The sequence below is a fragment of the Lampetra planeri genome, chromosome 2 (genome assembly GCF_965212315.1).
Source record: "Lampetra planeri chromosome 2, kcLamPlan1.2.h2, whole genome shotgun sequence".
Taxonomy (NCBI): domain Eukaryota; kingdom Metazoa; phylum Chordata; class Hyperoartia; order Petromyzontiformes; family Petromyzontidae; genus Lampetra; species Lampetra planeri.
In genome coordinates, this window is record NC_136108.1 from 29,921,270 (window position 1) to 29,949,240 (window position 27,971).

General features: G+C 47.4%; 1 protein-coding gene across 6 annotated transcripts; it reads right to left on the minus strand.

The window, feature by feature from the left end:
• Nucleotides 1-27,475, minus strand: LOC144731309 (7-alpha-hydroxycholest-4-en-3-one 12-alpha-hydroxylase-like). 6 transcript variants are annotated; one of them, XM_078612393.1, is made up of 12 exons: nucleotides 13,366-13,972; nucleotides 11,856-11,964; nucleotides 10,101-10,207; nucleotides 9,335-9,458; nucleotides 7,334-7,512; nucleotides 4,682-4,858; nucleotides 4,386-4,504; nucleotides 3,701-3,882; nucleotides 2,827-3,004; nucleotides 2,137-2,324; nucleotides 1,262-1,413; nucleotides 1-850 (listed from the first exon to the last, which is right to left on the minus strand). In XM_078612393.1, the coding sequence occupies exons 3-12, from the start codon at nucleotides 10,193-10,195 to the stop codon at nucleotides 706-708; spliced, it is 1,539 nt and encodes a 512-aa protein (XP_078468519.1). In that variant the 5' UTR covers nucleotides 10,196-10,207; nucleotides 11,856-11,964; nucleotides 13,366-13,972; the 3' UTR covers nucleotides 1-705. The 6 variants fall into 6 exon arrangements, with proteins under 6 accessions (XP_078468519.1, XP_078468511.1, XP_078468501.1 ...); XM_078612385.1 differs by lacking the exons at nucleotides 11,856-11,964; nucleotides 13,366-13,972 and adding an exon at nucleotides 27,354-27,475; XM_078612375.1 differs by lacking the exons at nucleotides 11,856-11,964; nucleotides 13,366-13,972 and adding an exon at nucleotides 27,337-27,474.
• Nucleotides 27,476-27,971: the final 496 nt, after the last annotated feature.

Below are 27,971 nucleotides of genomic sequence, written 5' to 3' on the forward strand. Positions count from 1 at the left end.
TTAGACATAACAATAGTACATTTATTCTACAAGATACATTTTATTCTCTTCGGGAATAGGAAATGTTGTTTGCAGGATGCGTATACTGTAATGTATTCATCCAGCCGATGTATTTTTTTCCAAACAACTTTTAATTGAAAAACACAACACTTTATTTTCCATGCCAAAGACGTCTTTACCATATGAGGCACAAATTCAGATAAAGTTCGAATCCTATGTGGGTTGGAGCACCCAGTTCTTACGTCATTGAATTCAACTAAAGCAGTCGGGAATATTTATGATCATGACAGACTGATGAAAGGATGGATATATGAATAAATACACAGGTGGGCAGACATATGAACAGGGACATAAACAACTCTGTAGATGGACAAATGGGGTATCGAAAGACGGACAGTTAGACAAACAGGTGGAGATACAGTCATGCAGCACAGAATCAAACATATACAAATGGGCAGATATCTATTCAGAGATGAATAAACGAACCAACAGATAAGTGAGAGATGGACTGACAGATGTACTGACAGATTGACAGGTGGTAGCATGGACAAGAATTTAAGCAAACAATTTGAACAATCAAAGAGGAAAGAACAGTTTCAAGCGACTAAAACAGATGTCTGAGATACAAACTGCAAATTCACAGAGGAGAGGGAGAAAGAGCAGCAGGGCGGGGTTAGAGACCGGGCAAGTAGTGGTGACCGCTGTTCAGAAGCGCGGGCGGTAACGGAAGAAAATTTCGTGCGTTGGTTGCATGACGCCAAATCCGAATCGCGACACGTTGATGTCTGGCACTTTAGTGGCGGGGTCGCAGAACTCGATGTCGTAGTGGATCAGCATCAGCACAATGAACCTGAGCAGAGCCACGCACACACGCATGCACGCACATTGACACATGCACACTAATGCAGGCACATTGATGTACACACATTGAAACACGCACGCACATTGACGCATGCGCACAAACACGACGACCCCCTCACTTAAAGTTAGAGATTGTAGGGGTAACAAAAATTTACAGGTAGGAACAACAGTTCCACATTGTCCACCAGGGATTATTTGTCTGTCGTGCATAGCCCCTCCCAAACATGTACGCTCCCGGATTGGTTGAAGTGCGTCACGTGACCGCGAGCTTTCTGTCGTGCACGAATGCGCTGTCCAACCAAGTTCCTACCTGCCCACTCCGAAGGAACGTGTTTGGCCCAGACTGCAGCCCCTCAAGACCCTGCGTTAATCCAGCCCTCATCACAAAAGGGGAACTCACTGTTTGATCTCGTTGGTGGCGAAGAATCGACCGGGACAGATGGACACACCGGCACCCCAGGGCATTGTGGGGTACCGGAGCTTGCGCCCAGACTTTAAGAAGTCCGTCTTCTTGGAGCCGTCCACGTTCAGGAAGCGATCGAACTTAAACTCCTGTCATTGGCGGAATGAGACAACGCGTCACAGATGAGCAGGTGAGCTGCAAGGCAGCTGCCATGGGGTCCTCACCCCTTTCAGGCTGAGTGGAAATAGAGGATGGCCTAATCAGGTGCTCAAGACGTTCATGATCCTACTTGGAATGGTTTAGTAAATAAATGTTTCAGTGTTTTTGCGTGGGAGGAGTCTTAAGAAAACCCATGAAGATGAGTTTTATACCACATTTAACAAATTCACGATTGAGATAGATCAGCAACTGACTTTTCTACGATGAAATCGCAATGAATGTACCCATCAAATCTAACAAGCTAAGCAGGATTGAGCCTTTTAGTACTGATATGTCTAGTTGTATTTTAGGGATTCTGATGTTGTAGACTTTTGGCCACAAGGTAGCCATGAGATTGCAATACAGAATTGGATTCTTAAACAAATCTGTGTAGGATTGTTAGCGTTAACCCCCACATGCATGGTGGGTTTTCTCTAAGTATTCTGGTTTACTCCAGGTGTGCTGGTTTCCTCTCACATGCCAAACACTCTTTAACATACTGGACAAGACGCAGCATGACGAATATATTGTTACGATGATTACTCACTGCACTGCTACCAAATTGGCCATCTTGATCATTCCGTCTTAACGAGTGTTTTTCTTCGTGTGGGAAGAGACCGGAGCACCTGCCCTAGCCTCTACGACAGACACGCACGGACAGCAGCCTCCCCCACCTCGGGATCCACGTGGATCTCGGGGTCCATGTGGGGGCTCAGGTGAGGGAACATGGCGACGCGATCGCCGGCGCGGAGCTTGGGGCCCGGTCCGCTGGCGCCCGACACCTTTAGCGTCATGTCCTGCTGGACGGCACGCACGAGGATGGGAGCCGAGCGTAGGCGCAGCATCTCCTCAATGGCGCTGTCTGCATGGGGCGAGGAGCCACGGGTAGAGAATTGGTTGGTACAATGTGCAATTAACCTATTCGATTCCCACTCGCGGCCGACTTCGGTCAAAAAATATCTGAACCGATCTTGGGCCTTCCTAAGATCGACTTGATGCAGTGTGTAAGCAACAGCATTGTAGAAACAAAGGTGGCCGGGCATGGTGATGGCCACACCTCACAATTAAGCAGGTGGGTGGGTGGATGAGGGAGCAAGTGAGTGGGGGAGAATGCAAGCGGGGTGAGAGAGTGAGTGGTGAGGTGTGTAAGGCAGTGATAGAGTGAGGGAGCGAGTGGGCAAGTGAGTGAACTGGTAAGTGAGTGGGTAATTAAGTGAGGAAACGAGTAAGCGATTGAGCGAGTGAGTTGGTGAGTGGTTGAGTGAGTAAGTGAATAAGCGAGCAGGGTGGGTGAGAGAGTGGGCAGGTGGGTAAATTATTGAGTGGGTGGGTGAGTAGGTGAGTAAACGGGTGACTGGACACACCAAGCACGGGCGTGTTGACGAGCGCGTCGCGCGTCAGCGAGATCACTCGCGTCTCCGCGCCGTCGCTCTGCCCCGTCGCCTCCAGCAGCTGCTGCACCTCGGCGCGCACGGCCGCCATGGCGTCCGCGTGCCTCATCAGATACGACAGCATCCAGAACGACGCGGGGCCCGTGTTACCCTGGTCACGTGGGGGACATTCAAGCCTGTAATCGAGCACTTAGGAGGCGAGGTTGGAAGATCACAGAATTTCAACAAAATCCATCTGTGCCTGTGCGTATTGAGGGTGCCATCTCCTGGCTTGCCTTACTACATTCTTGTAGTCAAGTATAAAAAAAATGTTGGTATCATATTTAACAAAAGCGGAAATTAAATAATAGGCATCACACCATTCCTCTTATACACTGGGTGAGAGGTCGCGCAGAATGCATTTGCGTTTGTGTAATTCGGCGTTCGCCGGAGCACCGATCTGGCTCCATCAGTCCGGCGGTCATCAAACACGTGGTTGTTGAAACAAGAGCGTAATACGTATCATAACCCCATGCAGAGTCTTCAACATTGGAGTGGTAAGTACGGTATGGTAAATACAGTAACTTTTTACAGGATATTTATTTTTGTCCATTTGTATGTTTCTTTATGCCAAATTCATATCGTAAACACATTTTAAACACAAAAAACACATTACACAACACCGAAAAACATTGTTATACAAGGATGTGATAAAAATGGCATTTTAAATAATAATGTGATTATTATCCGGTGTTTATTTAAATCCGGTGAATCCTTCCCCCCCCCCCGCCCAAAGCCGCCCGATAATCGATGATCTAACGTAGGTGTCGTTACTCATTCCGTTTCAGAGCTGATTCAGTCGTCTCACCTGCGAGGCCCAGAGCATCATGAACAAGGTGCGATCGCGGGTCTCTTTGTCGCCCTGCAGCTCGATCAGCTTCTCGTCATGGCTCAGGAGCCAGGGGCTCAGGTGCTCACGTGCACGCAGCAGCGTGTCCCCCATGAGCTTCCAGAACCATGACTGGAGTCGCTCCACTTCCTTCCTCTGGGCTGAGATGGGGGGAAAAACGGGGTGTGGGACAGAGGGAGATGGGCATTCGAAAAAAAAGATGCACCCAGTGGACAAGTCAGCATGGGTACAAGAGGGTGATTGAGTAGGTAGGTGGGTGGGTGGTTCAGTGAGTCAGTGGGTAGGTGAGTGTGTAGGTGAGCAGGTGGGAGCTTGGGTAAGCGGGTGGGTAGGTAGTTGAGTAGACGAGTGGCCGAGTGAGCGTGTGAGTGAGTGGGTAGGCGAGTTGCTAAATGGGTAGGTAAGTGGGTGGGTGGGCATATAGTTACGCGAATGGGCCATGCAAGACAGATTGAAACATAACATGCATGGCAGAAAACAGACACGGGAAAAAAGAGGGTCGATTTTTTTGTTGAATTGTTGCATTCGTGACAATCCATCAAATCACTACAGGCTTATGGTACCACTCGTGCCCGTGGGTTTACTCCGGGCACTGCAGTTATAAAAGATACTTGAGAGACGTATCATGACAGTTGTGTCGTACCGGGCCAGAGCGTGGACGTGGCGAGGGCAGGGAACAGCTGATCGTACTTGCGGAACTCCTTGAACACCTCCAGGGAGTTCGTGCTCTGCTCCTGGCCATACAGAGCCAAGTAGCCGGCTCTACACGCAGCACGGACAGTCATTACTCATTGACGATGATGATGACAATGGTAATGGTGACGATGACACCAATGATGACGACGACGACGATGATGATGTTGAAAAACTGCAATCAAAATAATGGGCAAAATGCCAAAAGGGGGCGAGAAAGGTGAAGCGGTGATTGGCGCGGCGCACCTGAACACGATGTCGTAGCAGAAGTGAAAGAGGCCGGACTCGTGCCACTTGGCGTCCCTGTGGCCCCCGCACCCCCCACGGCCATTCCCCTCGTCAAACGAACCTGGCCCCATGAGCAGGTGCAGCTGGGACATCATTGCGTCCGTCAGGGCCACTAGCCCTTTGCCCTGCAGGTGGCTGAGGCGACACGCACACACGAACACACGTACATGCACTCGGGAGCAAACAAAGATAAAGATCCCCCCCTGTGGCCTTTTCAAGGCCGTCACGTGCACGACGGGGTTTTCGTGGCTGGCACCACGCCTGGATGTCTTTGTCTCCCCTGTGCCGATGTTTACACACCGCACCAGGTACTTATTTATGGCTCAGTCGACCAAGGGGAGGACCAAAAACGGTTCGGATATTCGTCCCGGATGTTGGCCTTCAATGGCAACTGCATGAACACACAAGAGCACAACAACAACCGCCAAGTAGTGGTGACAGCACCACGGCGCTTGAGCCAGACTAGGTGCACCTTGAGGCCATGGTGAAGTGTTGAAGGCTAGCTGGAAGGTCAGGGGACGCACCCAGGTGCCATGAGTTGACTGCCTCAGATGACTGGCAGATGCACCACCTGTGCTCCCAACTGTCAACTTGTGATGTTTTTGCCACCCACACACACAATAGTCCATACAAGCATGCATAGACATATTCAGAAATGGGCGTTAGATTCAGTGAATTCAGTCTTCTTCTCGTGGTTTGCTCCTGATTTGATCCCCCTTCTGATCAGATGCCTGGCATCTTCTATCTTTCTTCCTTCTTCACTCTCTCCACTTCCTCCTATTCTTCCTCTCCTTTATCTTCCCTACTCTCCACATCGCCGCTGGGGATCACGAGGAGCATGCGTGTACACATTGGTCACACTTGGACAATATATTCCCATCTCCGGTTGTCTCTATATTATTTTAAATGTTTTTTTTACATGTTCGGTGTTAATTATATGGACGTGTATTGCCAGAAATTCCCTCCAAAGGCTCTATCCCAAATGGTTCTGGCTTGCAGAGTAATTTTTTTACGTAATCAAATTAAGGCTGGGCGTTAAGGCTTGAAGGCCCCCCCCCCCTCCTCTTGCCTGCGCTTGCCCAGCCCAAGCAGTCAGCAGGGGATCTGGGCCAGGAAAGGGCGGCTGTGGATGCAGGAAACAAAAACCTCCTTGAGGACCTGACTGTGGAGGTACTGGGCGGCTTCTGTCTCCCATGACCGCTATGGCCCACGCGAAACCGCACTCCAACGCAACATGGGTAATGTGCGTACACATTCCGCAAATGGAATACCAAAGAATCGGCAAACTGCAGCTGTGGTGAAGTCCAAAACCTTCAAACACATCACCGACGAATGTGCCATCCAAGCAACATCCTGGCGGTGTCGGTGTGATCCGTACAGCATCTATTGCCTTCTTGGATTGGTTGAAAAAAATTAGGATTCAACTACGTTTCAAAACTGTTGCTTTTCCATCCTGCCATATGAAAGAAGTACACTGAACTCTTGATTATCTGGGGTAATGGGGGGGGGGAGAGGTGGCCTGGATAAAACAACACAAGTGATGCAAAACATATGTACAGGGTGTTTTAAAAAGATGGACCCGATTTAAAATCGCTATATCTCTGCAACCACGTACCGCCCATGAATGAATCTCTTACCACTTGAAAGGGCGGGGTATAGAGAGGGCGGGGCATAGAGAGGGCGGGGAATAGAGTTTCAAATGATTACCGCGAGATGCCTCTCCCAGCGCACAAACAACCCCTAGCCTCAGTCATTCGCAAGACACACTGCCTCAACGTTGGATAGGTCGCACGGGACCCCAAGACTTGGCGCTACACTCTTGGCCCCCAAGATCCCCAGACATCACACCCTACGACTTTTTCCTGTGGGAATACGTCAAAAGACCGTGTTTTTGTGCCACAATTAGCGACTGATCTGGATGACCTCAAAAACAGAATCACGGCAGCGGTGACGTCAGTGGAAGAAGACACTTTGAAAGGCGTTTGGGACGAATTCAACTATCGTCTTGATGTTGTCCGTACAGCAGGTGGAGGGCAAATAGAGCATTTATAAAATGGTTAGTAAAACCTGATAACTCATTAAACCGTTTGTAACTTTTCGTGTAATTGTAACATGTTGCCATCGTGAAATATACTGCTTTGAAATTGAGTCCATCTCTTTTAAACACCCTGTATATTAGGTTGCGTATTTATTGTTTCTTCGACAAATTTGACTAGGAAGTGGCCGGGTGGCTCAGGGGCCAGAGTGGCGAGCTAACACTGATAAGTGATTGGATTTGAATAATCTGAATATAGTCACCATTGAGTCTCAAGACTTTTTTTCAAGAGGGTCCTAACCCATAGCAGTTATAGTATTTTTTATTATAGTTTTTACTATGGTCGGGAACTGAAGAACCCAGAGGTAACCCATGCAGGGCAAGTGGAGAGCATACAAACTCTACACAGAAACTCACATACTCACACTCTTCAGAACAGGGAGACGACAGAAAGACACCCGTGTCGAGAATCAAACCCAGGCCCTTCTCACTATCTTAAACTATCTTACCACTGCACCCACATATACAAGACCGTGAGTGTGTTGTAGTGTGAGCTGTTGCTTGAGGCGCCGCACCTGACATTGAGGGCTTCTGTCGCCTTGGAGAATTCGGCCTTGAAGTTAACGCCGAAGACGCTGAGAACGAGCTTGCGCGCAAACTCGGTGAAGTCGAGCATGGAGCGTGCCTCGCGTGCCACGGCCATCATATCGTGTGGGTCCAGTATGAACGTCATGTACTCTCCGCCCAAGCACACCTGCGGTGGCGCAGGGGGCGGATATGCAAAGACAACGAAAGATCTGGCGTATGGCCTCCGCAGGATGCTGAAACAAGTTGCTGCTAGTGAGCACACGTGAAGGCCAGCTAGAAGTGCAAGCGGCTGGCAACTGTCCAATTTTTGTACAAGAATCACGATGCGCAGTGGGAGGAGATGCGGCACCAGCAACAAAGATAGCGTCGATGTTGCTCGGCCTAATCACCCACGTGGTTCTGCATTCAATGTAACAAGCGCTATGTCTCCCATATTCATCTGTGCAGCCACATGAATACTCAGCATAACTGCTGACAATTGTCGATGTCATCCTTGAAACCAAGGGACAGGAGGAAGATCGAGGTGGTCACGGCACACGAGAGGGTGCATTGGCCAGAAGCATTCCGTGCTGCGTTTTTGTCGCACCAATGCCTTATGTTTACACACCACATCAGCTATGAAATTATGGCTGCGTTGACCTCGAGGAGGCCCAAGATTGGTTCAAATATTTGCCACTGATGTTGGTCATGAGTAAAAATCGAACTATATTCACCGGGTGCGTAGTGAAATGCGCTATTTACTTCACTACGACAACAACAACAGCCGCCATTCACCAATAAGTGGCAGTGATTTCACCATGGTACTTTTACCAGGCACACGCTAGACTGGCAGACATGATTTTTAGGTGCACACGCGTACATAGTATTAATTTAGTAAGCATGTGAAATTTTAATCTTGATTTGAAGCTTTCGTGACTGCAGGAAATCCATACTCTTTGGTACTTTCGGTAAAGCCACGTAGATATAAAATAAAATAAATCACGTTTCGGGCGCAACACAAGTGTCCATCATCAGGTGGGAAAGCGATGGTCTGCTGCCTCACCAGCAGACCATGTTTTGCCTCAACAGCAGACCATGCTTTCCCACCTGATGACGGATGCTTGTGTTGCGCCCGAAACGTCGTGATTTATTTTATTTTATACCTTCGTGACTTTACCGAAAGAACCAAAGAGTATGTTATATTTTAGCCATAGTTTTAGTCTAGTTGAAGGATATTTAACTAGGCTTTAGTCTCTGGATTTAATTTAGTCATTCGCAATCAGAAATTGAGTCCACACTTAGCCGTGAAATATTAATGTGAGCAGCGCACAATTCCACATCCCCATAATATCAGTTTCGCCAATCAGGAAACTATAGAATAACTTAACAAAGAAGGATGTAATGTGGAGCTCAAGATAAATATAGGAGAAAACGTTATAAATATACAAACCTGAAAAGCAAAATGTCTAAATTTGGTGTATCCAAAATGTTCAAAGAAAAAGTTGATACTTTTAGTTTTCGTAACCTAGGCCTCTGAAAATGTCTATATGGAGATGAAGGTTGCCCCCAGTATGGTTACCACCTGTTCTGGTTTTCCCAGGACGTCCTCTTCATGTAGATGCCATACTAGGAAACCTGCAAGTCTTCTAAACTTCTTGTGTTGTGTAAATTGCACAATAACAATATACAACTCACGACGATGCACTTGCATGTTGATCTGCCCTATTTTGGAATTATGAGATATTCTGCTTCCCACGATATGTCCTGGGTTTTTTTGGTGCCTGTGGCAACCCGAATCCCAACTGTTATCCCTGCTGCTGTTCCCATTGTTCCCACTCCTGCTACCGTTACCATTATTCCCACTGCTGCTGTCCTCATTGTTCCCACTTCCATTGTTGCTGTTCCCATTGTCCCCACTGCTGCTGTTCCCACTTCCCACTTCTATTGCTGCTGCTCCCATTGTTCCCACTGCTGTTGTCATTGCCATTGTCTCCACTGCCACTGCTGACCGTGAAGGTGTCTCCGTGCTTGCGCTGCATGCGCCGCAGAAAGGCGTACATGTCCTTCCGGAACTCGATGGCGTGGCCCAGCCATGGGATGAGGCCTTTATCAAGGGGAGGCTCTCCTGGGCGTCTGGGGGAGCACGGAGGGCATCGATGAGTGGGGAACGGGGGGGGGGGCGGCATTGAGGTGGGGGGAACGGAGCAAGGCCAGGGAATGAGGGCAAGGGGCAAGAGGAAGACGAATGGCATTATAGCCCAGAGGGCAGTGCACCAGGGCTATGGTCCTGTGGGCCATGATACCCAATGGTGTGGTGAGGTGTGAAGTGGTGAGTTGTGTCATGGTGAGATATGGTTTGGTTTGTTGAGGTGCAGCGAGGTGTGTAGTCGTGTGGTGAGGTATGGTGGACTATGTAGCTGTGTGGTTTGGTGAGGAGTAGTAAGTGTGTAATGGTGAGCAGTGGTGAGTGTAATGGCAAGGTATAGTGAGTAATTCATGGTGCAGAGTGGTAAGTTTGTAGAGGTGAGCAGTGAGGTGTGGCGAGGAGCGATGAAACGTCGTGGGTTTTTTTGCTTTTATAATTTCCAATTTATTATTTATATTTGTTATTATTAAAATCACTATTTTGTAATTTTTATTTCATTATTTTTATTTTAAGTTTTCTACCTACGTGACATTACCGAAATAATCAATAATATAGTGTGAGGAGTGTTGCAGTGATAAATGTTGAGGTGTTGTAGTGAGCAGTTGTGAGGAATGGCGAGGCTCGCTCACCGGCTTCTCCGTATGAAGAACAGGACGAGAACGATGAAGGCGATGACGAGGAACCCCACGACCCACGAGGACGTGAACAGGACTGAGCCGGCCATGTTGTATCACCTCTACACAACAACACAAAACAACACAATACAACACGGGATGGTGGCATAGCCCAGCAGGAGCGAGTTTGCTTGTTGTAGAGATTCATATTGCAGTTGCCATGTTGTGTTAACAATGAATATGCACCGTCTGCATTTCAGTGGACGTTAAATATCTCGTGGCATTGTTCGAAGGACAGTAGGCCACAAGTGCCGGTGTCTTGGGACAAATTTGATAAATTCCTTGTTCCTTATACAATTGTAGAGGAGTAGTGGGTGACGTCACGCTCGCCCTCGGAGAGAGTGGCGTCACAGAACGTGACGTAAGGTGGACCTTGGGGGACGGTGACGTCATGCCCCCGGGAGGGTATTTAAAGGGGGACCCAGGACGTAACCGGTAGGAGTGGGGACTCGGGGTAGTTGGTCCTCACACGAGGCTAGGGGAGGCTACTCTGCCCGACCGGCTGAGGTTGGGATAGTCCCGGCACGGGGCAGGGAGGAGAGCCGGGATAGCCGGGGTTGTAGGGATCACAGCCCCCTGTCCTCTGGGGAGTTATAGGCTAGGGTGGTTTTGGTTCGGCGTAAGCCCTCAACAAACTTGGCGTAAGCCCTCAATAAACTTGGCGTGAGCCCCTAACGGAACCTGCCTCGGAGTCGTAGATTGCGCCACAACACAATGATACAATACGAACAATGATGCAACACTTCCAGCACAACTTAACGTGCATGATATATCACAACAGAATCCATCACTGCATACTATACGATACTTTATAACAATATTGTCGTCAGCAGTCGTAATTATTATCAATCCACTGCTGGATGAAGGCCTCCATCACTCAATGCCGCGATGCAGTAATCCACGAAGAAGCTGCACAAGGACCTAATTTTATTGCTCCATCTCCTTGTTGGACACTTTGTCATTATTGTTAACCCGTGTAATCATTGTACAGCGTTTGAGATACAATTGCATGAATGACACTATGAGATTAAATTCATTATCCGGCATTATCCCTTGCCGTGGCGTGTGCTGGCACGTGCACGCACGGTGCTGTCGCAATGGTTGATGAAATCAGACTTGCAAGTGATTTCAGGACCGAATGTAAGATTGCCTGACTCTTGGGTGGGAAGATTTATGACGGAGCTTATCCCTTGTGGCGTGTGCTGGCACGTATGTAGTGACATAAGAAGGGAGGGGCTGCTGGGGGCTCTGGGTTCCCGGGCGGGTCCAGACGCTTAAGCCTCTGGGCGCCAGGCGCTGGGTTCCCAGGGGGTCCAGACGCTTAAGCCTCTGGGCGCCAGGCGTTGGGTTCCCAGGCGCGTAAGCCTTTTGGCGCCGCCAACGGGGGGGGGGCTGTGTGTGCTCTGTGGGATGTCTGGTGGCGCACACGGCCCCACCCCTCGTTGGACTAGGCATAAAAAGGGGAGCTCCCTAGACGATCGGGGCCAGTTGTAACTCAAGACCCAAGACCCACGACCAGCCATCTGAAGACCCTGGGATGTTTTGAGAGCGAGTGGTGGGACTCTGGAACTCCCGACTCTACGACCTTGGGAGGGCGAGTTCCAGAGCGTAGCCAGAGTAGAGTATCTAGGCTGTGTACCTAGGCTGTGTACCTAGGCTGTAACAGAGTATCAGGACTGTTGGAGTGTTGTGTTGTAATAAAGAAGTTACCTCTACAAGTGTCTCCGGAACCTGTTACACGTACACGCACGGTGCTGTCGCAATGGTTGATGAAATCAGACTTGCAAGTGATTTCAGGACCGAATTTAAGATTGCCTGACTGGTCAGCGTGGGTTGGTGAAGATACCCGACATGCGGAACACACGACATACATTCAGGGGACCTCAGCCGCTTCAGCGTTACGCAGTAAACATGCAAAACAGTGGGCCAACGTTTGCACGTGGCCCAACGTTAGTCCAACATTCCATGTTTAATGAGTAACCAGCATAAAAATAGAATAGGATACGCAATTACATAATACAATACCACGCTACACAGTAGAACACAATACGATATTCCATAAGCTCTACAAAAATGCTCGTCTCAAACATCGTGGTGAAAATTCCACATGGACATGGCGAGGGAACATTCTCATTCCAACACCCGCTGTCAATAATCTCCCTACGAGCTGGGACGATTTGTTGCTTAGGTCAATTGAGTGGGCTCACTTAAATTGGTGGCCGCCCTGGCATTCTGATTCACAGAGGTAAGAAACCCCTTGCAAGCCATGTCCAGCATGACACATCTGCTGCTGCTGACGATGATGATGATATCACCAAGCCAAGCCTACCATCTCCCGTCCAGCGGCACATGGTATGAGAGGGGAGACTTTTTTTTTTACAAACATTTCCTGTTGTCCCGATTCGTTGAGTAATTGCACCGATAATTATCAAAGTAATTGATTACCCAGCTCTAAATATATCTGCACCGCGCGGTGCACCTCATGAGATGGTATTTAATTGAATCACCTCTGGATGTGTTTGTTTTGACAATGTGAGAAATCAATTTAGCAATAACGATCATAATGATAATGTTAGGGATGTAAGTGATGATGTACTGATGTTTAGTGATGATAATGCATACTTGTCCTCTTATCAGTGCCTACCGTATTACAAACAAAGTCAGACCTTATTGGTCACCCCGTGCCCTTATACAACATTCATCCTACAAAGTCCCATCACAAGGGAGAAACACAAACAAATTGACAAAAATTATGGGGTTGTTTTGCCCGTACTGAAACGGCTGTATGCCGTATGGACCGAAAAACTAAATTTCCCTGTACAAGAATACGGGTGAACCGTATGGGTCGACAGGTATGATAATGGTTGCAATTATGTTAGTGATGATGGTGTTCGTGATGATTTAACACATTATTGAGTGATATTGCTGTGCTTGCTGTGGCGCACGAGCACGAATAACAAAACAACTCAACATATTCGTCAATAAGTAAAATATATAATGGGCGACGTTTTAGGGACATGGTCGTTCTTCATAGCACGTACAATGACGACAATGGAAGTGAAGATAATGTTAGTGACAATGACACAGATGATGGTAAAAGTGATTAGTGACAATGACACAGATATATTAGTGATGGTAAATATTATGAAGGCAGATGTTGGCTATTATCTGCGATGACAATGGCAATGTCAGCGATGGTGAATCAGGACTGAATTCTTACCTCAAGTCACGACCGATTCCAATGCTGGATGATCCTAGTAGCAAAAGTAGCTACATATGCTACAGGCCCTGCACTTTCAAGGGCCCCGCGCTAAATGCTTTAAAGCTATGCTTCCGGTTCTGTGATTCTGCACTTGCTCTATTACTATAGCGATATACTGCCTTCAACTTTTATGAACGACTGGGTGTTAACGGATAGCGATTTGTGTATTATCTGGCTGTATAGCAAATGAAAAAATACAATTACTTTACTATAAGTAAAAAAAAATAGTGTTTTAATATAACATATGCTACAGGCCCCGCACCATCTGAATCCAGGCACTGACCGATTCACTCGCAGAGCCACTTTAATAAAAGTAATATCTCTAAAACATACACCGCATACTTGCGTGTGCAAAACGCCTACACGTGGATGGACATAAACCCATCAATATCTACAAACCTACTGCTACGATATTATTCCGTTGGATCAAATCATCTGACGTTCTCCCATTGAGCCGCGACACTGCCACACAGCTGCACATCAGACGCACGGGCACAATCTCTGCCACTCCCTGACGCTTGCCTTACTACGCTCCTAGCCCCACCTCCGCACGTCGCTGGGAGAGATAGGGGCACTGCTAACTCTTATCTCTTGCTTTGTCGGCGAATTTTAGTTTGCATCACAGTGATAAGCTAAAGTACTCCTGACGCAATCATCTGGCATCAATCACCGCAATGTAAATTATAGTTGTTGCTAACCTATGTGCCTCAAAACCAACAACAGCAGAAACCACCAAAACCCACAGAAATGTCTGTTGCGTCCTGCTCAAAAGGCACCGATGGACAAGCATACCAAGAAAGCAGTCCGGAAACAACTTACCAGCACCTTCAATTAAACTACCGCAAGCTCCAGATATAACAAGACCATGCACTGTCGCCGAAGTGGAAGCGGCCCTTAGGGCCGCAAAGTCCAACAAGGCACCGGGATATGATGGTCTATGAGCCAAGTTCCTACAGAACCTGGGTCTATATGGCCAACAATGGCTTGCAAACCCCTTCATCGCCATGCACAGGACAGGGAAAGTCCCGAAACAATGGAAGCCAAAGTCATCGCCATTCTGAAACCTGGAAAGTCACAGGACTTGCCTTCCAGCCACAAACGAATATCCAATGTTGTCCTCCACCTCCAGGCTGAAGGAATTTACCATATGCTTGCTTGACTTTCCCCCCCGATTATTGACCCCCAACTGTCTCCCGAACAAGCTGGTTTTTGAACTGACCGTATTTGCTGTGAAAAGATCGCTCACCACCCTAATAAACCATGGTTTCGAGTCAACAGAAACTGGCACAGGAATTATTCAACTCTCTGCTGCCTCTGACACTGTTTGGCATCATGGCCTGCTGCTGAAGTTGGCCCAAATCCTTCCGATGCCATTCTACTGTGCACCTAATCCATGCAAATGCTCAGAAACCGGAATTCGCCAGTAAACATAGCCGCAACAGAATTATGAACAATGCCGTCCCTCAAGACTCGGAACGAGCACCGTCACATTTTAACATACAATATGTTCATAAATGACTTGCCAATGCAAGTAATACTATAAATGCGGTATTAAAACGATTGAATAATAATAATAATTAATTTAAAACAAACACAATTCGCCTTTTCAGGGAACTCGCAAAGAGATCTGCACGTTGGAATGGCTGGCAAGGTGAAGTGGCTGCGTTACAGTCGCACTGCAGGGATACTGTGACGCCGTCATGGATGGTGGACGCAGCCTCCAGGGTGCTTCTAGTTTGATGATGATCACGGCGCGAGCCGGAGTGAGATTTCGTTAACGCGGAAATTCGATGTGTGTTTTTTGTTAGCATTTTGACAGCAAGTATCGTGGTTAATGCAGTGACATGAATCCTTGTAAAAAGGTTTCAGTTTTGTTGCCAGAAAAATGTGGAAAAACCCTATTATTACACGATGGAACAATAAGATTGTAAATATTGTGGCGTCGCTCTCCAACACACCGGTGTGCTGTACTAGTAACGAATTGGCACGTTCTGTTTACGTGACAAACCTTACTAATTGGCTGTGTTGGGTGGTGGCGGGTTTAACGACGCATTTATATCTTTACGCGATCTAACCCAAAAAACCTGTATTGATATTGGTCGTGAAAGCCTCCGTGTTAAACGAACAAAAAGAGGCTTTTGGAGAAGGGAAAGACAATGACCCCCTTATTGTCAAACACATGGTGATGTAGAGAAATGGAGTTAGTTATTTTAGACTTGGTGGCAAACCGCCTTAATTCTGAGTGTATTCTGCTGGCAAGATTTATGATTTTTATTTTAAAAAATACCCCGAGACAAGACGAGAAAGCGAAAATCGTTAATTATAACATTATTTAATAATGAAGACTTACTTACACGATCATACAAAGGTTCTATATCGGTTCAGGTGAGAGTTCTGTATTGGATGAGACAAAGACAAAGATCACCCGTATAGCCTTAACAGCCTGTTGGGGCAAGTGCTGTTAGCGAGCACCTATGAAGGCTGACATGGCACACGAGGGATGTTGGGCGTGAGCGGGCATCGAATTTTGGAACACAGGTTCTATATCAGACACTTTTCTGGAGCTGGTTGCCTTAGATTAGTGCCGGATGAAGCTAGTGCGGGGCCTGTAGCAAATGTTATAAAGGGGCCCTAAATAAAATAAATAAATATTAACACACATTTTTTTACTTGCATAGTAAAGTAATTGTATTTTTTCACTTGCTAGACAGCCAGATAATACGACAAATCGGTAACCTTAAACACCCAGTCGTTCATAAAAGTTGAAGGCAGTATAGTACTAGAGTAATAGAGCAAGCGCAGAATCACTGAACCGGAATTCATAGCTTGAAAGCATTTAGCGCGGGGCCCTTAAAATTGCGGGGCCCGTAGCATATGTAGCTAAATTTTTACTTAAAACTTTCGTGACTGCAGGAATTCATATTCTTTGGTTCTTTCGGTAAAGTCACGTAGATAGAAAAATCAAAGTAAATTAAATAAAAAACTACGTTTCGATCACAACACAAGCGATCGTCTTCAGGAGGAAAAAGGGAATCCTCCTGAAGACGATCTTTTGTGTTGTGATCGAAACGTCGTAGTAGTTTTTTTACTTTTATTATTATTTTTCTACCTACGTGACTTTACCGAAAGAACCAAAGAATACATGTGTAGCTACTTTTGCTACTAGGATAATCCGACACTGCCTTAGATGTCAAATTCATCAACGCAAACCACACTCTTAAATGCGTAAATAAGTCCACTAACATTTTTTCAAGGTAAACTTCCACCGATAATCTGCACTGCACCCAACCCACCCCTCTAAACTCCACCTTGTGCACCCTGCCATAACCGTCACTCTGATATTGACGCTTGTAAAAAAAAACCTTGAAACGTTCATCGCGCAAAGTTTGTTGCCGAGTGGCCGTGACCCATAACGAAGATTAGATAGGAGTGCATGTCACATATGGTACCCCGACCTGTGATTTAGAAACATTGCACTGAATGCAAGCACGCACTGTTAAGCACAGTCACAGTCTCAATGTCGCATTGATGTATTGTCGCATGTTCAGTGTCTTACTCTTGCACGAATGCACTGTCTCACTATCCTCCTTTCCGTGTTTCTCACTATGACCCTGTCCCACTGTGTCAGGAGCGCAAATGACACGCTGTCGCACTTTCACCGTCACATTTTTGCATTTGTAATGACAGTAGAGTCAAACTACGGTGCGAGTGGACTAGTGACCACGGAAGGTAACGACAGGGGAGTCAGCCTGCAGTACGAGTGGACTGGTGGCCACGGAAGGTAATGACAGGGGAGTCAGCCTGCAGTACGAGTGGACTGGTGGCCACGGAAGGTAATGACAGGGGAGTCAGCCTGCAGTACGAGTGGACTGGTGGCCACGGAAGGTAATGACAGGGGAGTCAGCCTGCAGTACGAGTGAACTGGTGGCCACGGAAGGTAACGATAGGGCAGTCAGCCTGCAGTACGAGTGGACTGGTGGCCACAGAAGGTAATGACAGGGGAGTCAGCCTGCAGTTCGAGTGGACTAGTGGCCACGGAAGGTAACGACAGGGGAGTCAGCCTGCAGTACGAGTGGACTGGTGGCCACGGAAGGTAATGACAGGGGAGTCAGCCTGCAGTACGAGTGGACTGGTGGCCACGGAAGGTAATGACAGGGGAGTCAGCCTGCAGTACGAGTGGACTGGTGGCCACGGAAGGTAACGACAGGGCAGTCAGCCTGCAGTACGAGTGGACTGGTGGCCACGGAAGGTAATGACAGGGGAGTCAGCCTGCAGTACGAGTGGACTGGTGGCCACGGAAGGTAACGACAGGGGAGTCAGCCTGCAGTACGAGTGGACTGGTGACTACGGAAGGTAATGACAGGGGAGTCATCCTGCAGTACGAGTGGACTGGTGGCCACGGAAGGTAATGACAGGGGAGTCAGCCTGCAGTGTGAGTGGTAGGCCTCGGCAAGGTAAGGTAAATTACCCTTTTTACCGGGTAAAAGGGTAAAGGTAAAGGGTAAAGGTGTCGACATGCCAAGGGGTAAGGTAAAAGGTAGGGTAAAGGTAGCTCGGAAGAATTACCCGGTAGAGTAAAGATAGCGCGATGTATTACCTGGTAAATACGGTGCCTTGTTTACCGCTAGAAGCTCCGTGGCGCAGTCCGTGGCCTCCATTTAACAAGTAATATTTAAAAAACTTGTTTTTAAAAACACGCTTTTATTAAATGTACTCGTAATGGCAGAACTCCACGACTCCAGTAAATGGCCCCGAAGCTTGCCATAACGTAAGGGGCCGTGGTGATTTACAGCCAACGTCAGTTGAGCGTGGACAATTAGAGCCAAGCTGAAACATAACGTATACAAAAGATCGTTTAAAAATATGTATTTTTTTAGTGATATAATATAGTATTGTCACCATTATGACATACGTATACCACGTTTGCAGTCGATACCACATTAGGAAGTGGGTTAAAATTGAGTTACAAGATTTGAGGATACGACAGCGACGACGACGACAACAATGACAACGACAACAGCAACAATAACGACAACAACAGACAGAGTGAGTTCAAAGAAAGCGTATAAAATTGGAATCGAGAGTATTCTATATGAATAAAGCGCTCTACCGAGCATTTGCCGTTATAAACCTTGTTCATGTGTAGTAGTACCCCAGTAATTACCCTGTAATCGGGTAATTTGTATGGGGTATGGGTAAAAGGTAGGGTAAAGGTAGGCTCGTTGCTTTTTACCTTTTACCTTACCTGCTAAAGGGTAAAAGGTAAGGGTAGAGTGATTGTATTGTGGTAAGGTAAAAGGTAGGGTAAAGGTAGGCTCATGTTTTTACCTTTTAACTTTTACCTTACCTTGCCGAGGCCTAGTGAGTGGACTGGTGGCCACGAGAGGTAATGCCAGGGGAGTCAGCCTGCAGTACGAGTGGACTGGTGGCCACGGAAGGTAACAACAGGGGAGTCAGCCTGCAGTACGAGTGGACTGGTGGCCACGGAAGGTAATGACAGGGGAGTCAGCCTGCAGTACGAGTGGACTGGTGGCTACGGGAATGATCGAGAATAGAAGCGTGGCCAGGTGACGGAAGAGGGCGGTGGAGTCTGGCGGCAGAGCGAGCGGTCTAGAACCAGCGAGAAGGTTCGGGAATGGGGGCGTGGCCTCGGACCGTATATATAAGGGGGAGATGCGCATGAGACTTGGGGCTGTTCGAGTGTGAGCATGTGGCTCCTTAATAAAATAAACCATCTCAAGAGAAATACATCGAAGTTGTCTTGACACATTGACACCGTTTCAGTGTTGCACCATTTCACTGACGCACTGTCACCGGGGTTTACACAAAATAAGTCGCAGAACTCGATTAAGCCGCTCAGCTTTTAAATAAAATAAAAATCTGAGTAACTTCTGAATGTTTTCCACGACGGAATGTTTACTCTGGAGTGGCCATTACTGGCATTGTGTGCTGTGATGTACTCATCGTTTTCTGTAGCGTCATTATTCTTACTGTGATTGGATGGAATCTGCCACACGTTGCTTATTCGACCTGAAACTCATTCTACGCATCTAGTGCTGGAGCACACCTATAAACCATCACTGAGGGTGGGTGGATAACACACAAATGTGGCGTAACTCCATTTATGTGGGCGTTGGGGTGCAGACCCTGGTTTGCCTGGAGGTACAGCACAAGTGTTGCTCCCTCACACACTTGGGTTTCTCCGTGTGCTGTGGATTCCTCCCGAATATGCATACACACTCATCAATTGTGCTGAAAACATTTAAACGTATAGAGAACTGCAGAGCGTGGTCAATTTTCGAAACGCCGGCTCACTGCCTGGATGCCTTCCAGCTTGTCTGTATTTCCTCAGCGACTGCGAGATGCAATGCGGACGACGATGCTATACTGTCTAAAACGAAACATTCATACATCTATGAGATATAAATGACGCGTAGATTTTAAGCTCGTTGCGATTAGGACATGTTCTTTGAAGGGTGGGTAAACATGTTCTTTTATCGACCAACAGTGACTAACAACCATAACAAACACTCTGGCCTGCAGCAATGTTGGCTTTCGCCGTGCTTGTTGCAAACGCCATCCTTGCTCGGACTTCTGAAAAAGAACACTGTCAATAAACTCCAGCGGCTTCAAAACAACCTGGCACGTCCTGTCCTCAGCATTAGGCATGGCCACATGACTTCCATGGCTACGTGAAAAACCTTGCACTGGCTCCACATAAAATTACTGTTTCAAAGTCTCCTGCCATATCTCCCCACCCTTCTGGCTTCACTGACCACAGCTAACGTATTCGAAGTCCGTCGCACCCAGAATCACGACTGTCTTTAGCTGAGCAGCGTTCCACCGTAGCTGCACAAGCCATCCAAATCGCTCTCCCATTGCACATACTGGCTTCCAAGCACCATGCACTTTGAAGAGAAAGGTCAAAGTTTACCTGTTCAGGCTGGCGTACGAGGGACTTTAAACCCTTTACTCCATGCCCCCGAGTTTTTTGTTATCAAACATTGTCTCCGATTTGCGATCTACTGTACGTGCACGTTAGAAATTGTGTGTGTTATTATTGATTATTGTCATGCCAGAAGACTTATTTAAGGCTGCACAATTATTACTATTAAACAAGGCACGCATTCAGCTATAGTTAGAACCCTGTTATTATATATGTGGGGCGGAGCACCCAATTCGCATGTCGCTGAACTTCATGAAATTCAACTAAAGCAGTCAGAGGGTTTGATGATCCAGCATTCACTAATTCACTCCAGATCACTCACTCATCGGCGGTTGGTCAGTCACTCTTCTATCACCAACACAATGGTTACTGTTTCTGTCAACGTCACGCATTGATTCGCTGCCCACGTTGTGGACTTTGGAATCCCCTCTTTATTGTGCCGATTCCCAAATTTATTTCAACCTTTGTCAATTAAATAGACCTACGCGCATTTAACTCGAGTACCTATTACACGTTCGATAGTGCTGTCTGTTGCTGACCACTTGTTATTTTGGGCCGGGGCTCAACAACCGTGATAAAAATAAAACCTGAAATACTGCATTGGAAACCCGGGAAAGACTGTTTATATACTGTACACAGTATAAATGCACATCATATACATAGAGACAATTGTGACTGGGTGACTCTTGAAAATAATAAATAATTGTACCTTAGAGACTGATGATGATAATGATGTTCTCGAAGGCCTAATCCAGCCAGGTGGCTTTGTGGTAGAGTGAGCGTGGCTTGCAATCAAAATATTGCGACTTTAAATTTTGATTGGAGGTTAACTCGGCCCTTCATCCCTCTGGGGTCAATACATTGAATACCACTTTGTGGAAAGGCAACGGTGGTTATCCTATGGATATACTCGTCCTCGTCACAGGAACGAGGACTTTCCACCTCTGGCTCAGGGCTGTAGACAGTAGATGAGCACTACTTCAATTATCATTTGAGCAATAAATAACTTTGGCTTGAAAAGAACTACAGAGCTGAAGATTGGCACAACTATAGTCGCTGCTATGGTTATAATTAAAGAGATATACGAGCAGGAAGTACCCGGCGTGGCCCGGGTCTTAAAAATATTTCAACGCTACTCTTAAAAATGTAACAGCAGTGCTTACTTACTGTGGTGGTACCTGCTATGATGACAGCAGTGCATACCGACTGTGCTGGTATCTCTTATCACGACAGTAGTACATGCTGACTCTATAGCAGTATTTATCGACTGTATAGCACAAAGTACTCACCTGACAGAGTGGCGTGATGAGGCCTAGTCCCGTGCAGAGCCTCCGGCCTCGCCTAGATTGTCCAGCCGGCCGAGGTGGTACCTTGGCAGGCTGGGGCTGGGCTGCTACCCCTGCCCCCCCCGCAGCCACGCTCTGCAGTAATATCTACGGCCTATAGTGGTAGCATCTAGCGACTGTATAGTAGTAATAATTACACGCATCGGGGTGGGGGGACATCACACAGTGAAGAATTTACGTGAGCGTTTAGTGTATTTGCAATAGCATTTTTAACGCGAAAGAAAATGTCCCCCTCACTCCTACCGAAGGCGTGCGACTTGGTATGGCCCGTCTCCCCCACCAAAGGCGCGTGAGTTGGTATGGCCGTGCATGCGTCATAAATAATTAAATATGTGTTTAGCGCACAAAAATCTCACTAAATCGCTAATAAAACTAATTTAAAGTTGACGGGTGCGAAAAAGGAATAGCGCTTGCTGACCGTGGGGCTTATGGCGTGGTGCCTGGCTATTTTGTTTGACGTTTACCCCACCGTTGGAGAGCCAAGCGAGTGACCACAAACAAACCCACAAAGCCACAAACCCACAATTTTTTACTTTTTTATATATAGAAAAGAAAAGATAGAAGATATATAGAAGAAGATAGATTAAAACCAAAACCGTCAAATTTGGCACCCCGAGAACTGATGGTCCAGAGGTTTATTTGATTTCACTGATATGACAGGGTTCACCTAAAAGTCCTACGTGACTTTCAGTTTGCTGCTACAACGTGAAGTGTAAGTTATTTATCAGTGAACCAAGTAGTTCGCCTCCCGTGGAGTGTGACATGAAAGCCGATCAAAAGCAGGCAGCACAGTATTTTCTTTATTGGCCCTGTGTTGGTTATGTAATGCAAGCACCAGAGGAACAATAGCCAAAAACGTAAGAAGCCAGTAAGGAGGATGAGCAAACAATTTGGGCGTTAAAAAGCTACCTCTGCCCCTAACCCTAGCCAACCAGGCACTTGTACTAGCTCTAATGTCAAACCATAACAACCTAGCCACTAGTACTAGCTCTACCCCTAAGCACCTAGCCAACCAGGTACGAGTACTAGCTCTACACCTAACCATAACCAACCACCCTATAATGGTCCCTACCCGTAATCTTAACCAAACCAGCCACATCGGGGATGTCACTGTATGGTGCCGGCCCGGAAGGGCCGTGCCGTTCGATGTTCCTACGTCGTGGACAGCACCGTGTGGGTGGCTGTGTGTAGCACCAGCCCTAGTGGGGCTTGGCGAGCACTGGGATAGTGCGGGCACCACGCACAGCGTGTGGTGGGGGCCTCTCCCGAGGGGGAGTGGGTGGGTGAGCATCAGCCCAGGGGCAGGGTTGCCCCAGGCCATGGCACTCTGGTTGACCCCGTAGGTAGACACGTGATCCGGAGTGTCCACACAAGGGGCCCAAGGTGGGGTGGGGGGGCTAGTAGATGATCACGTGTCCGGGGAGAGCTCTTGAGAAGGATCGAGAGGGAACGAGAATGTTCAGGAAGGCGGGCGGGGCCGAGGGCGGAGCGCCCCCGACCGTAGGGGGATATTAGGTGGGTCCCTGAGAGGGACCGGGGTCGCTGCATTCTACAAGCTGGAAGCTCAACATCTAGAAGCGGGAAGCTCTACGTCTCAAGCTGAAGCTCTTCGTCCTACGAGGCAACCACGTGGTCGGAGACCCGAGTGAGGGTCCGACCCTTCGTAGCAGTAACTCCTCTGTACAGGGTAGTTAGCTGGGGGGTCCCCACCCTAAGCTGTATCTGGAAAAGGGGCAGTTACCCCTTTGTGTTACGGTGTTACAATAAATGTGTTGCCTTTAAAAGGAGAAACGTCTGCCACTCAGTTGGACTCACTACAGATGTATCAATTAAGGTTGAAGGAATGTGGGCTTGGTTTGACACCTCATGGACAGAGGGGATGACGGCTGACGGAAGGGACGGGTTACAGAATAGCAGTCAAAGGAGAGAATGCACCCGAAATGTCGACTACCACCAGAGATGCGATCAACGAGATCAGCTCAATGTGCAATGGTGAGATGTATTGTGAACTCACAGGACCGTGAAAGGTGGTGGTGACATAGGAAGGCCCTTTCCAGCAGTCAATAGATAATGGCTCATGATGATAGCATTCACGAAAATAAAGCTTCATCGCTCAATCGGATTCCACAAGAGTAAATAAAGATTGTGATATGCGTAGCACTCACTTTCCAGCGTTAAGTTAAGCATGACATTTGTGTTGACTACGTAAAAAAAAAATGTTCCTGCAAAACGCACACCGCAACATGACTCGTGCTTTTTTTGTGGTCGGAATTTCCGGTGTTGTGCGCGTGTTTCTTTTTATTCACTTGCGCGTTATCACGCCTGAGCGCTCCTTGCATTGATCATGTATATATCGCCTTCGTTGCGCACGAGGCGAACGGACAGATCCTGCCGTTTGCTGTGCTGTGCCCAACTGACAAGCTTTGTCAGACCGAATGCGGCTCAAATTATTCAAACGCGGATTTTGGCTCGGGCTAGGCTATGCCGTGGTACAATACAAAAGCGGACTGCGATGTTATCGTATTACAGCGCCCCCAAAAGTCAAATAATTTGAAGGGCAAATTTTGCGGACAAAAGGGGTCAGTTAGAGATGCCCCCCCCCCCCCCCCCGTGACGGAAGATGAGGCTCTCTGTCTTAGGGCCGTGTTCTTCATGGCAAGACCTGCGGGCCACTGGCGGTTCCTGGTGGCTTTTTAGTTAACACGTCTAAGGGCTTTGCCTGGTCGGATGGGGATGGTTTAGTTGTGTCTGTACAGCGTGTGTGTTTTTGGTGATTTGTTTACATTTTTTGTACTTTGCACTCCTATCGTGTTTTGAATTTCTCCAGGATAAGTAAATATTCTGATTCTGATAGTGCGCTTCTTGACGTGTGGCGCGCCAACCCGACAATACATGAATGGTGAAAACACCCCACCACCATCATCACCATCCTCATCGTGCCCTCCAACCCCCAATGGTTTCAAACGTGTGGTGGCCCTCACACTGATGACGATGTCTTCCCTCTGAAAATGAGTGAAGAACACTGGGCGAGTGGAACACATTTTGCAAAGGTTCGAGAATGTTCGAGAAAGAGGCACCGGGGGATATACAGGGTGCTTAATTTTTTTTTAAACACTTCTGAAAAAATTTAACAATACCGATATAAATGTGCCAACGGATTCTGGAGACCACCTGGAGAAGATTTCAGACATGTGTTGACAATGATAGCGAACAAGTGGAGACTCTCTGACGTTTTGAAGCTATTAACATACATTTGTTATCATGTTACAGTGTATTATCCGTTCCCTTTCTATAAAAAAACCCGATATTCCCATATAAGTGTTAACATTTTTATTTATTCACCCTGGATATATATAGAGGGGGTTTGTAGGGGAATTCGGAGCTCACTCGGGACTGAACGTGTTAACCCCGCTACATGACCGGCTTTGATAAATAGCACTGATTAACTACGCGTTTCACTCCTCGTTAACACGCGTAAAAGACACACACACACACTTGGGTTATAGAATGGTACAGTCCACTTGCTGATCACTGCAGTCCTGAAGTTGTTACATGCACATGTAATGTACCACATCCATGCTAAAAAGGTTATCTTGCTAATCAACGACCACAAACACCATCTCCTAAGTAAGTATCAAGCGGGTTATGCATCACACCCGTGCAACTAATGACTTAAAACCTGTCTCTTCATTCACACAGTGGTAGTCCACAGGTATCATGCGTGCACAAAAGGTCACCACCATGAACCCACCCGCCCCCTCCCTTGTCCATAACAGTGGTAGAGTCCACAGGTTACACATCTGTGCAAAAGGTCAATTCTTAGACACCACTGTCAGCCCTTATTAGTTCATATTGAACAGTGCAGCGGACAAGGCATCACACCTGTCCAACGCGCACCTGCCGAGATGGAGAGTCGATCCCAAAAGACTTTGTTCCAGCAATTGGAATCGATATTACAAAATTGGTTATTGGTAAAACAAAAATATTACTCATTTAAGTCATACATTTCCATTGTTGTTAGTGTTTGGGGTATTGCATGTTAGGAATCTACTGTGCACTCCAGATATGCCATCGAGTGTATCTCCCGTCAATCGCTTGATACTGGTAGGAACCTCTTGGTTACATCAGCCCACAGGGGATTATTGTGTCCGTCCGTCCGTCGTGAAGGGAGGGGCTGGGTGGGGAGGGTGGGGCTGGGTGGGGTGGGGCAGGGTGGGGAGGGGCTGACCCTGGCCATTGACCGAGCAACCCAACGTTACTACCAGCTCCCTCCGCAGGAATGTGTTTAGTGGGACGGTGCAAATTCCACATCATCGACAGCAGCAGCAGCAATGTCGACCAATGTTACTTTTCGACAGCGATGTGGTTCCTTTTAGTTTGCTGACGAAACACGGAAGAAGGTGAAACGTGGCATTTGCAGAAAATAACTTGCTGCGTAACAGCAAAAACAACATCGCCGATGTGGAAACACCTTGGACTCTTCCATCAGAGAAAAATATTGACATGTTTAAAATGTATTACTCAACAGGGGCGTGAAAGGAGAGAGGGGAGAGCGATGACGTTCTTTTTCCTGAGTGATATCATGAGCCATGGTCTATCCATTGGTGGACAAGGGCTTTCCCATGTACATCACCATGATGTGGAGTTACAAGGCAGGTGCTTTGTTTTGGTGATGGCTGATGGCAAGGCCCCCATCATCTCTTAGTCACACGCTCCAGGTTCAGCCAGTTGTGTCTTCAATGTATGTACTGTATGTCAAGGCCGTAGCCATGGAGTCAACATTGGGGGGGACCAAATATTCCCAGTGTGTCTGGGGATCCCAACCCAGAAAAATATCTAAATTTGAAAAGTAATTTCCTGCCTAAAATATTTTGACTTTTTATTAATTTTTTACAATGTCTAATAGTGTATTGTATTCACATTGCTCTGTTTTAAATGTTTTACCATTTCTTGTTTCATTGTATGTAATGGCAGAGATTAGGGATTAATAAATTACAACCATAACCACAATCATATGAACAAACATCTATGCATTGATTTATATACATAGCATAGCAATTTTTTATAGCAATATATGGGGGGGGGGGGGGGCATTTAGAGCATATTTGAATATATATTATAATTACGGCCTTGCTGTATGTTGAACTTATTTTACACTGTATATAGCCAACCGTGCTAATCAGAGGTGCGGGCAACTATTCTTCTTCTTCTCTGCATACATAACATGCTCTTGGAAGTCAAGATTTATACATAACATGGTTGATCAATAGAGAGCCATCCCTTGACAGCACCCGACACAAACACACACATTGCTACACAAAGGCAAATACTGTATCCCCCGTATAGCCTGAACAGACTGTAAGGTCAAGTTAGGTCACCAATGATGGCAAGCACAGCACACGAGGGGGTTGGGGGTGGCCAACACCACGCCCGGCCGCCTTTGTCTCCCTAGTGGCGATATTTACGCACCGCACCAGGTACTCATTCGAGGCTGAGTCGACATAGCGGAGGCTCAGATAATCGTCACTGGGTGTCGGCCGTGAGCCGGGAATCGAACTCGGGCCACCGGGTTCGTAGCGCAGCGTAGCGCTCACCGCTGCACCACCGCTCCCCAACTGAAGACGCGCACGCACCTACCGGATTATAAGACGCACCTACGGGATTATAAGACGCACTCCCCCACGTTTGTCTTCATACGGTTAGAGGGTGGTTGCTGATCGCCGTTGCGAGCTCGAGCAAAGTTTGGGTTTTGTTTATCACTTTTCTTTTGTTTAACGCGTAGGCGCCAGTGGTCAGCAGAGGGCAGTAGGGGAACCAAAGTTGCTCATGCGGTACCAGCAGAGATGGGATCTCAGCGCCGTCTAGTGGACACAGCGAGTGATGGTGGTGGTGGTGGTTGTTGATGGTGGTGGTTGATGATGGTGGTGGTTGATGATGGTGGTGGTGATTGATGATGGTGGTGAATGATGGTGGTGGTGGTGGTGGTTGTTGATGGTGGTGGTTGATGATGGTGGTGGTGATTGATGATGGTGGTGAATGATGGTGGTGGTGGTGGTGGTTGTTGATGGTGGTGGTGGGTGATGATGATGGTGGTGGTGATTGATGATGGTGGTGTTGATTGATGATGGTGGTGGTGATTGACGGTGGTGGTGGTTGATGGTGGTGGTGGTTGATGATGGTGGTGGTTGTCGGTGGTGGTGGTTGATGATGGTGGTGGTGATTGATGATGGTGGTGGTTGATGATGGTGGTGGTGGTTGATGGTGGTGGTGGT